Source organism: Nomascus leucogenys, chromosome X (assembly GCF_006542625.1).
Source record: "Nomascus leucogenys isolate Asia chromosome X, Asia_NLE_v1, whole genome shotgun sequence".
Classification (NCBI taxonomy): domain Eukaryota; kingdom Metazoa; phylum Chordata; class Mammalia; order Primates; family Hylobatidae; genus Nomascus; species Nomascus leucogenys.
This window is the reverse complement of record NC_044406.1, coordinates 6,273,259-6,285,725: the sequence shown is the minus strand read 5'-3', so window position 1 is coordinate 6,285,725 and position 12,467 is coordinate 6,273,259. Positions and strand designations below refer to the sequence as shown.

General features: G+C 43.0%; 1 protein-coding gene across 1 annotated transcript in view; it reads right to left on the bottom strand.

Moving 5' to 3' along the window:
- Positions 1-255: 255 nt before the first annotated feature.
- The window catches only part of LOC100602816 (testis-specific basic protein Y 1-like), a 102,685-nt gene continuing 90,473 nt past the window's right edge, over positions 256-12,467 (bottom strand). Inside the window, exons 3-5 of the mRNA XM_030806985.1 lie at positions 844-1,190; positions 425-651; positions 256-316 (exon numbers count right to left, since the gene is read on the bottom strand). Coding sequence (XP_030662845.1) covers positions 256-316; positions 425-651; positions 844-942 — 387 coding nt within the window. The 5' untranslated portion in view covers positions 943-1,190. The remainder of the gene's footprint in view (positions 317-424; positions 652-843; positions 1,191-12,467) is intronic.

The window sequence follows — 12,467 nt, the reverse complement described above, 5'->3', positions numbered from 1 at the left end:
CACACCACCTCTTCCTCCCTCCCTCCCCACACACCACCTCTTCCCTCCCTCCCTCCCTCCCCACACACCACCTCTTCCTCCCTCCCTCCCTCCCCACACACCTCCTCTTCCTCCCTCCCTCCCTCCCCACCACCAGAGAACACGGAGTCACTCAGATGAGTTTGCAACACATTCATTTTATTGTTCTCACCAAGGTAAGCACCCTGCTGGTGAGATCTCTGAGGTCTGGCGGCTGGGCCTGAACTTAGTGGCTGCTCAAGGAGATACGGGAGTAGTTGGCCACCCCTCACTCAGTGGTTCCTCCAGCTTGGTCTCACTCAGTGGTTCCTCCAGCTTGGTCTCCTCACTCAGTGGTTTCTCCAGCTTGGTCTCCTCACTCAGTGGTTCCTCCAGCTTGGTCTCCTCACTCAGTGGTTCCTCCAGCTTGGTCTCCTCACTAAGTGGTTCCTCCAGCTGGGTCTCCTCGCTCACTGGCTCCGCCGGTGGCAGCTCATACTGAAGGGGCTCCTGGCTGGGCTGGTCACTGGGGCCGGGTGCCGCTGGCCCGCTCCCCGCCTCAGGTGCCGTCACAGCCGCCATCTTTTTTGCAGCCCTTTTCTTCCCTCCTCTCCCTCCACGGGCTGCTTTCCCCTTCTTGGCCACCTTGGTAGTCTGGAAGGACAACAGGGAGATCACAGAAGGGCTCTGGTTTAGGGACGAGGGTGGAGGAGGCTGGGAACAGGGACGTGTCCTCAGAAGCGGTGCGGGCCGGGTTGGGGGGTTGTGCCAGGTGAGGACCGGAGAGGATTCTTGTGAGGAAGGAGGCGAGGGGAAGACGAGGAGGAGCTTGGGAGGGTCACTCACCTTCTTCTTCGGGCTACTGGGGCTCAGCTGGGGGGAGGACTTGCTCTTTCGTGCCGCCTTGGTGGCCGGAGGTCCGGAGGCTCTCGGCTTTGGACTCATCTTCCGCCGCTCAACGTCTCCCAACGGTCGACTAACTCCAGGCTGCCTGGCCTCCCTGTATATACCCCTCCCGCGATCCCAGGACAATGAGGCGATCACGTCCCTGAGCTGTGATTGGTCAACACTCCACTACCCAGCCAATGGTAGCCCTGGGCAGGAAGGAAGGCTTTACACGTCACAAAGCACCATCAGGACATGGCGGAGGAAGTCGGGGTGGGGGTGACATCTGATGAGGAATGCAAGGTGCTCTGGTTGGAGAAAGGGAGATTTTGGTTAGCACCCCTAAAGATAGTTCCCAAACTGACATGTCACCCCTCCTAAACTCCCCATGTTCAATTTTGGCAGATCACGTGGCAAGGGAGGATATTTCCGCCACATGTTTCCCCCGGACCTCCCATTCAGTGGTACATTCGGTTCCTCCACACCTGCCATCATTACCCGGTTTCTCTATGACCTACCTAAAATCCCTCCATGCTAACTAGGATGCATGGAGGGCTATATGAAGGTGTCAATTGACCAGGCACAGTGACTCACGCCTGTAATCCCAGCACTTTGGGAGACCAAGGTGGGTGAATCACCTGAGGTCGGCAGTTTGTGACCAGCCTGACCTACATAGAGAAACCCCGTCTCTACTAAAAATACAAAATTAGTCGGGCGTGGTGGCGCATGCCCATAATCCCAGCTACTCGGGAGGCTGAGGCAGGAGAATTGCTTGAACCCAGGAGGCAGAGGTTGCAGTGAGCCAAGATAGTGCCATTGCACTCCAGCCTGGGCAACAAGAGCAAAACTCTGCCTCTAAAAAAAAAAAAAAAAAATCCTTCAATCAATCATCCCTTTCTCCTACAAATTCCTCTGCTGCACCTTGAGGACCATTCACTTCTTGGATGCAATCAAAGAACTTTTCCATCTCACTTCCTTCTCCCAGCGTCCACATAGTGCCCCTCAATGTTTCATTCTCATGGTTTAAAGCACTGGCTTCAGGCGGTGAAGATCAGCAAAGACACTCGCTCAGCTGGGTATTTGTATCAGGCAGGGTTCCTCAGAGGAGAAACTAAGCCAACAGGATATTTGTGTGTGTGTGTGTGTGTGTGTGTGTGTGTGTGTGTGTATTATATGTCATAAACATCTATTTACTATTGTATGGTATTTATTTATGAATAATATATATGATATGCTTTAAGCAATTGGCTCACACATTCACACATTGTGGGAGTCTGGGAAGCTGAAATATATAGGGCAAGTGAGCAGGCTGGAAACTAAAAGCTTCTGCACAGCCAACAGTCAACAAAATGAAAAGGCAGGCTATGGTTTGGGAGAAACTACTTGTGAACCATATATCTAATAACGAGTTAAAATCCAAAATATATAAAGAACTCATACAGCTCAATAGCAAAAAAAATAGTCTGGTTTACAAATAGGTAAAGGACTTGAATAGACATTTCTCGAAAGAAAACCCACAACTGGCCGACAGGTTTATGAAAATGTGCTCAACATCATTAATAATCAGAGAATGCAAATGAACCACAGTGAACTATCACCTCACACCTGTTAGGATGGGTATTATCAAAAAGTCAAGAGATAAAAAGTAATGATGGCAAAGGTGTGGAGAAAATGAAACCCTTTTAGGGTGTGCAGAAAAGGGGACCTTTAAAGGATAGAAATGTTATTGGTTCATTATGAAAAACAGTATAATGGTTCCTTGGAAAATCAAAATAGATCTACCATATGACCCAATAGTTCATCTGTTGAGTATGTACCACCCCTCAAAATGAAATCCACATCTCATAGAGATATCTCCAGCACTAATTCTAACTCATTAATCACACAGGAAATAAGAGTTTCTATTTGAAAACACTGGTTTTTTTTTTTTTTTTTTTTCACCATTCTGGTGTCAAATACCTATCCTAGTCTAGTCATCTCTTCCTAGTTCTTGATTTGTGGTAACCTAGGTACTACTACACATTAACAGAACTAACTCATTATTCCAACAAGAAATGAGAAATGTTGAGAAGAATGAAATTTTATACTTCTTATCTTCAACCAGTTATTCTAGTTTTATGGAGGATTCTGTATTTAACTCTTACCCAGGTAACTCTAGTTACCATATCCATAGTACCTAGTCAACAGTCCTAAAAAAATAAGAACACAGAGTTGACTAGAATGGTTACTAAACTTTCTATGTTCAACCAGTTTTCCTACTAATTGCTAGTTGTTTATTCAACTGTTTGCCTAGGTACCACTAAATGTCTAGTTTTATGTCACTAAGACATAAGAAAAAATAGGACAAATAATATGTTTATTCCAGGTACTGGCTTCATCTAGTTATCTCTAGCCCAGGAGGAAAAAGTGATTTTATGGGCCAGGCCCAGGGTCCCTGTGTTGTGTGCAGCCTAGGGACTTGGTGCCCTGTGTCCCAACCACTCCAGCTGTGGCTGAAAGGAGCCAACGTACAGCTTGGGCTGTGGCTTCAGAGGGCGGAAGCTCCAAGCCTTGGCAGCTTCCACGTGGTGTTGTGCCTGCAGGTGCACAGAAGTCAAGAATTGAGGTTTTGAAAGTTTCACCTAGATTTCAGAAGATGTATGGAAATGCCTGGATGCCCAGGTAAATGTTTGCTGCAGGGGTGGGACCCTCATTGAGAACCTCTGCTAGGGTAGTGTGGAACGGAAATGTCAGGTTGGAGCCCCCACACAGAGTTCCTACTGGGTACTGCCTAGTGGGCTGTAAGAAGAGGGCCATCATCCTCCAGACCCCATCACGGTAGATCCACTGAGTTTGCACCGTGGGCCTGGAAAAGCCGCAGACAATCAACGCCAGCCCATGAAAGCCAGGAGGGAGGCTGTACCCTGCAAAGTCACAGGGACGGAGCCACCCAAGACCATGGGAACCCACCTCTTGCATCAGCGTGACCTGGATGTGAGACCTGGAGTCAAAGGAGATCATTTTGGGGCTTTAAAATTTGACTGCCCCGCTGGATTTTGGACTTGCATGGGCACTGTAACTCCTTTGTTTTGGCCAATTGCTCCCATTTGGAATGGCTGTATTTACCCAATGCCTGTACCCCCATTGTATCTAGGAAGTAACTAGCTCACTTTTGATTTTACAGGCTTATAGGCAGAAGGGACTTGCCTTGTTTCAGATGAGACTTTGGACTGTGGACTTTTTGGTTAATGCTGAAATGAGTTAAGACTTTGTGGGGCTGTTGGGAAGGCATGATTTGTTTTGAAATGTGAGATTTTGGAGGAGCTAGGAGTGGAATGATATGGTTTGGCTGTGTCCCGACCCAAATCTCAACTTGAATTGTATCTCCCAGAATTCTCATGTGTTGTGGGAGGAACCCAGGGGGAGGTAATTGAATCATGGGGGCCGGTCTTTCCCTTGCTATTCTCATGATAGTGAATAAGTCTCAGGAGATCTGACGTGAGATCCAGGGTTTCTCCTTTTGCTTCTCCTCATTTTTCTCTTGCCACTGCCATGTAAGAAGTGCCTTTCACTTCTCACCATGATTCTGAGGCTTCCCCAGCTTTGTGGAACTATAAGTCCAATTAAACCTCTTTTTCTTCCTAGTCTCAGGTATATCTTTATCAGCAGCATGAAAACAAACTAATATAATACCACAGGCACTTTATGGGAGTATTGGATGGAACTGGACAAATATATCCAGGGTCCTCCAAGCTAACTGCTAGGTCATTACTAGAGTGAAGGTCTTTCCTCATTCAAACACAAACACAGGCCAGCAGCATCACATTGACGGACTTGAGAGAGAGAATAGACAGAGACATCCCTGCTCTTTTACTCAGGTCCCAGAACAATCAATTCCACCACTGGGAAAAATTAAAGTGGGTGTTTGTTTTCTGTAGGTGCTGGTGCAGTCTTTTTTTCTTTTTTTGCATTGCATTGCAGCTTTTTAAAAATTATCACCTCCTTCCCCCTTCTCCTTCTCTTCCTCTCCCATACCTCCTCTTCCCTCACCTTCTTCTTCACTTTCTCTCTGTGTCTCTCTTTCTATGCGTGGTGGCAGATAAACATGAGAGCGTATAATGAGGGGCATATATAGATCTATCTATCTCTTTATCTATCTATCTGTCTATCAATCTATCCTTAAAGATATATATATCTCTAAAAATTTATAGATGGTACAATAGCCTTTATGTGTCAATATTGTATTTTTGATCATTTACTCATGAACTGAAATGGGTTAAAAACATGACTCTTAAAATCTGTAGAATACTCTCTTTTATGAAGGGTCCATGATGTACCTACCTATTTGATATGGTTTGGCTCTGTGTCCCCACCCAAATTTCATCTTGAATTGTACTCCCTTAATTCCAACATGATGTGGGAGGGACCCGGTGGGAGATAATTTGAATCACGGGGGCGGTTTCCCCCATATTGTTCTTGTGGTAGTGAGTAAGTCTCATAAGATCTGATGGGTTTATCAGGGGTTTCTGCTTTTGCATCTTCCTCATTTTCTCTTGCTACCACCATGTAAGAAGTGCCTTTTGCCTCCCACTATGATTCTGAGGCATCCCCAGCCATTTGGAACTGTAAGTCCAATTAAACCTCTTTTACTTCCCAATCTCGGGTATGTCTTTATCAGCAGTGTGAAAACAGACTAATACACTATTCTTCTACATGGAGTATATTGATCTTTTCCATTTTCTAAAATTAAAACACGATTGGGTTTAGGATGCTTCTTTGACATGACTGTGACCCTGCATGCTGGTTAGCCGGAGCCTGTGTTATGTGATTGTGCAAGAAAAGCTCTTAGTTTCATGTAGCAAGAACAACAATTGACTTAATATCAGCTACTCAGAAAAATAAGTGCATCAAATAACCACCCAACTGTGCATATGGAAGATGTCCAGAAAATCCATAAAATAATAATATTATCATTGTCACTGTGACCAAGACGGAAGAAATGAGACTGGTTTGTACACAAATCAGACAGGTTATATAGTCTCACTTCAGTCCAAGTATGTTTTTTCAACATGATCGTTTTTCAATGCTGCACGACCATTTTTATTTTTATTTTTTTTTATTTTTTTTATTTTTTTTGAGACGGAGTCTTGCTCTGTCACCCAGGCTGGAGTGCAGTGGCGCGATCTCGGCTCACTGCAAGCTCCACCTCCAGGGTTCACGCCATTCTCCTGCCTCAGCCTCTCCGAGAAGCTGGGACTAAAGGCGCCCGCCACCACGCCCGGCTAATTTTTTTTTTTTTTTTTTTTTTTTTTTTTGTATTTTTAGTAGAGACGGGGTTTCACCGTGGTCTCGATCTCCTGACCTCGTGATCCGCCCGCCTCGGCCTCCCAAAGTGCTGGGATTACAAGCATGAGCCACCGTGCCCGGCCTCGCACGACCATTTTTAAAGCAGCATTTACTATGAATAAATTTGAAGACCTCTCATCATTTTAACCAGTTTTATATATGTTGACAATCTGGGTGAGAGTTGTCCATGATCAGGAGAAAGATTTGGTGGGTAAGAAAATCGCGAGGCATGTTTAGAAGTTGGAGAGGAGAAATTCAGATTCTGTGACCTGTTAGGTCTGTTTTTAATCTGTTTCTGAGTCATCTACAATTTTGATGATCTTTTGGTTGTTCCCCCAAATTCATCAAGTGAGCTCACCTTTTAATTATTGTTATCCACTGAACCAAATGGTTCAGAATATAGTTTTTGCATTTATTTATGTTTTTCCTTTTGTGTCCTTTTTCTTCATAGGTCTAATGAGTCATTGAGCCCTATGATACTGCAATGTATGGATGGCTCTCTTTTCGCTGTATTATCTAGAAATGAAATACAATCCATGGCAGGAAGCCCAAAGAGGAGTTTGGCAGTTAGGCCTCCTTATGTCTCAGAATTGTGTCCTGAGAAACAAAACTGAGAAAATGGCTTCTGGACACCCCAGGACATTTGAGATTCTCAAAGAGACAAGGCATAAACAGCCCCAACAAAAGACTTTCCTTCTCACTAATTTGATGTTTGAATCAGCTGAAAACCAAAAGACTGTGAGGCAACGCTCAAATGAAGACAAGGCACAACATAAAACATAAAGAATAAATGAAGACAAAGTCCATCAGAAAACCCTGAAGAATTTGGTACTCCTGAGTGCTCATATTAAGTAGTTTGGGAAGCTTGGGTTGTAAATTTAGGTCAACATTTGTTGATGGCTATATATATATAGATATATCCTTTACCTATGAACTCTTATGGGTTGAAAACATGACTCAGCCAGGAGTGGTGGCTCACGCCTGTAATCCTAGCAGTTTGGGAAGTAGAGGCGGGCGGATTGCCTGAGCTCAGGGGTGTGTTGGCATGTGCCTGTAATCCCAGGTACTCGGAAGACTGAGGCAGGAGAATAGCTTGAATCCAGGAGGCGGAGGTTGCAGTGAGCCGAGATTGTGCCACTGCACTTCAGCCTGGGTAATGGAGTGAGACTGTGTTCAAAACCAACAACGACAACAACAACAATAAAAACATAACTCTTAAAAAGTGTATAATTCTCTCTTCATTATTTACCTACATAGATATGCTTTTTGCTGATAAGAGAAAGCATACACATTTATTCCTAGGGATGAATCTCTTCCTTCCCCTGATCCCCTAATACTTCTCGAATGAAAATTCAAGGAATATTGTGTGGGCTTTTATGAGTGACAGTAGATGCAATGTGCAATAATTCATTTGCAAAATTATAAAAACATTACCCAAATCGACATCTGTGTAATACGTTCTCTAGAGAAGACAAGGATATAACATCAAATTGCCTCTCAATGAATGTATTCGCGAAGGCCCAAGAAGTGTGTATCTGTAATGCCCTGATAAACTGTTGACTTCAAAAGGACTGCATACAGTTTGCTCTCAAGCATCAACAATCTGAAGTAAAGCACTTGGCCTTTTTCAGAGTCTCCAGATATTTATATTGATTCGAGAACCACATTTACTTTGCAATGAATCTTGCTGCTGTTTTGGGACCTTTCCCTATCTGGTATTTGGGAAAGCAGTTTGCCAGGGAGGAAGGAGAATGACAGAGTAGACATTGAGTACCTCTTTCTGTTTTCATATCCCCTATCGAGAGGCTCAATATAAAGAGTTAGAGGGGTGACTTATTCCTGACAACTGCATATGATTGCAGGAGGGCCTTCCTTCCTTCCTCTGAGGCTACGCTTCCTTCTTCCTGTTGATAGTCTCTGTCAGGGCTAGAAGAGTAATGATAGTCACCCAAAAGCTTCCCCTGTCTCTGAACGCAGAACATAATTAGTACATTATCATCATCATCATCTTCATCATTATCATCAGATAAGAGTTTCTGGTACCATCAGCAGCATAGCAATACATCTTTATCCTTTTCTGATACACTGAAAAAAATCAAAATGAAATGATTCATACCTCACACTCCATTTCAGCATGGCCACTGGAGCCCACATAGCATTAACCTCAATAACAATGACAGAAATGTCCTCATGCAAAGCACATCTCACTCTCTGTAACAGTTCAGACTCCATAAATGTCAGCAAACTGCCTTCTGGGAAGAATGGATAAAAAAGGCTAAATTGCTACAAATCTATGCCTCCAAAAAAGGCAATAGGAAATCATTTTACAATAGCCAAGTGCACAAAATATAATATTGTAAAATACGGAGCTGGAAATCACAAATTGGAAATAAAAATGGGGACCTCAACCCCTGCAGAAAGTGAGATAATCAACTGCTATATAATGACTAAGAAAAAAGGGGAGAAGAACTACAATTTACAATAATAATAAACCATTATTCTGAAGTGAAGTTGGAAAGATAATCTTTACAATATGGAGAGAAAGATGGAATTAAACCAATGTTACAAAATGATTTGTTCATATCTGAAGAGGCAGTGTGAGTGAATCATGTTCACACAAACACTTTATTTTCCCATGTCAATAGAGTTATTGAATATGAATTTTCAATTTCATTCATTTGTTCAAAATGTGATTTTATAATTTTAAACAAAGAGGCAATTTGAGCAAAGCAGGATATGAAACATGTCTGGGATAAGTACCCTTTTTGAGAAAGACCTCAGGCTTTGTCCTATTCAATAGTGATGTTTTAGACTCATGGTCTCTCATGAATGACTCTTTGTAGGGGGTAGGGAGATGGATGATCATTCAAGTTAGAATTGTTAGCTCTGATACTGGCAATAAATTCGAGTTGGGTTTTGTAATATGTTCCATCATTTATATCGTTTACTTCTTTTGGAAGAGCGTTTTCCTCAATAATCTGCTCACACCCTGCATCTCATCCAGCAGCAAGTTTTATTCTGTGTCTTACAAATGTGCTCTGAATCTGATGGCTTTGGCCCATGTCTGCTTTCACCTCTTGTCTGAGCTTCCAGGTCGTTCTGCTTTTCTCACGTTACCCCTTCACACCACCTTCTACTTGGTAACTGGAATGGTCCTATAAAATTGTAAATCAGGCCTTCTTATTGAGAGGCTACTAACCTGTCCATCGCTCTTCATCCAAATGTAATTAAACCCATCTTTTCCCCATGGCACATCACTTTTATCTCTCTGAGTTTTCCTCTTACAACTCTCTCTCCTCCTGTTCATTATGCCATGAACACACCACACCTTTCTAGAACCTTTATCTCAGCACCTTGCCAGTTCTTAGTTGCACTGCCAGAAATATATACTACTCACATTTATTTTTCATGGTAGGTTCCTTCTTGCCACTCAATTTTCAGCTCACTTGTTGCATCCACCAACTTATGCAGCTGTACCTGCCCCCAACTTACCCGTTGGCCTGTTACTCTCTCCTTTTCTTCATAGAGGCTCATCTCATCCAATGTCATCTTCTGTTCCATTACCCTCTTTCATTTTCTTCATTGCTCCTAATTTTGACCAATAACAGCTGTTTTTTGTGTTATGTACCATCTGTCTCACACCAATTTAAGTATCAGCTCCAGAAGACAAAAAGCCTTGTGGTTTTGTTTATTATTCTCTTTTTAGCACCTAAAACCGCTCAGAACCCAGAATGCAATCTTTAAGTGTTTGTTGAGTTAATGAATGACTCCATTCCTTGGTGTTTTCAGGAAACAGGACAATAGACAGGCAGCCAAGCTACGATCTGGGAGTTGATGCCCTGAAGTTGCTCCAGTGTTATCTGTCCCTTCCTGGCATTGCTGTTAGAGGCTTCTCTGAAGTGGCTACTGCGGCCAGCAGCACACTCCCCAGGCCCTTCAGTCTGGCCCCAGCTAACTTGCTAGCAGTTCCCGTTAGCCATCCTGAGCCAGCACCAACATTTACTCACTCACCACTCAGAACCTGTGAGTGGTCATTTATTTGCTTTTTTTTTTTTCTTTTTACCCAGTCCTCTGTGAAGCAATGACTATGGCCACGTGGATGAGATAACAACAGCAAAGGTGATGCCTCCATGAAGACACGTCAAATACTGCATTGCCCAAGTGTGGCTATCAAGAAATAGTTCTAGCGAGCTGCAAGACCTCTCTTCTTTCTTTTTAATGTTGCCAGGAGGGTGATGTCCTTGGTGGTGGTAGGTATGACTCCTGGTACATGGTGGTATGTGTGAGTGAAGGTGTGTGTGAGTGTGTGCATGACCCTGTGTGTGTATGCATGTGAGTGAATTTGTGTGAGTACATGCATGACTCTGTGTGTGTGTGTGTGTGTGGGTGGGTGGGTGGGAGGAGGGCTTTGCTGCCGATGGAAGAGAGACTGAGAGCACACGGGACAGGCAGGTGAAATGCACTTTCATTCCTGCTTGCCACTCAAGCATTTCTCTCCTTCATATGGGAGCTAACAGGACACTTTGCTGCTGATCGGAGATGGCTCACAAGTGAAAAACTGGTTTCCCCCCAAAAAATGTTTATAGCCATGCACTGATTAATGATGGGGATACATTCTGAGAAATGTGAGATTGGGCAATTTTGTCATTGTACAAACATCACAGAGTGTGCTTGCGCAAACCTAGATGGTACAGTCGACTACTCACCTAGGCTATATGGTACAGGCTATTGCTCCTAGGCTACAAACCTGAACAGCATGATACTGTACTGAATACTGAAGGCAACTGTCACACAACGGTATTTTCATATCTAAACATAGAAAAGGTAACGTGTTGTGCTACAATATTAGTAGATGATAGAATATTTTCAGCTCCCTCATAATCTTATAGGACCACCATTGTATATGTGGTCCATCATTGATCAAAATGCCGTTATGCTGTGCATGACTATACTTTTGTTTTTCATTTCATTCATAACAATACAACACCAACAATTATAATGATAAATATCTATTTTCTGCTTACTTTGGCCAAGCACTTTTCTAGGAAGGTTACACATGTTAATTTACTTAATTCTCGTAGCACCCATGGATTAGGTATTTTTCTCATCATTAGTGTTTTGTCGATGGAATAATGGAAGAACAAAAGTAATTTTGCAATGTGTGCATTGGCAAAATTGATATGCATGGAAATATGACTTGCAGGACTGATTTTATAGCACACACTTTGGGATAAACCTTTGTCCTCCCACGGTTATAGAGAAAGAGGAAGGGCACTTGATATGAGTTAAATGGCATAAATGGCCGTTGACCTAGCTGACAAAAAGAACAACTCTTGCCCCTTATTAGGGTATCACTTCCAGCCTCTCTAACGCTCAATTTTCTCACTATAAAATGAGATTAGCACCTGCCTCACATTGAGGAAATTAAATGGGCAAATGTATGTGAGAAGACATTTTAAACTGCAAGCACTATGTTAACATGATATATTTAAGGCACATCATCAACTGGCAATTGCCTGGGTCCTTTAGCTATTTCAGTGTAATTCACCAGTATAGGTTTGTAGAGGAATATGACAATTGAAGAGCACCTCAACTCCAGGCCGCTGTAATGACATTCATCAAGAACCTAATGTGCTATTTTAGGTCATAAAAACTACTCTATATCGTATCACAGGGTGTTCCAGAATTCTCTGATCATCATCTCTAAAGATACACTCATGCAACTACACGTAATGGAAATGTTTACTTCCACTCCTGTCCCTTCAATTGTGATAATGTCCTCTGTAAACTTCTCCTGCATATATTAGCTAATATATTTTCTAATACCCATTTCAGCCCATTGGAGAAACTCCTCTTAGGATCCTTTCAAGCATCCTAAGCCTCTGAGAGTTCTTGGCTTCTTTGTATTTCATTTGATGCATTGTTCCTCCTTTATAGTTTTTAATTTTCATCGCCTAGACACCGCCTTCACATAATCGTCTTTCATGTTTCTGAATACTCCTTCCATTCTGATGGTTCTTCTTTCCCTTACCTCAGTAACTATGGACCTCCTTAACACTTTGACCTAAGGAGCTCACTTATCCACTCATGGATGTGTCTCTTTTCAGAGATCTAATTAGTTTTTACGATGTGCTGTGGGTGGTTCTAGGCAAAATTACATCAGTGACATTTTACATTTTCTCCCTCACCTCTCTGCCTTTCCTCAGTGTTGCCCAACTGCCTGTTTCTCTGATGCTCTTGTAAAGTTCCAAGTGTCTCAG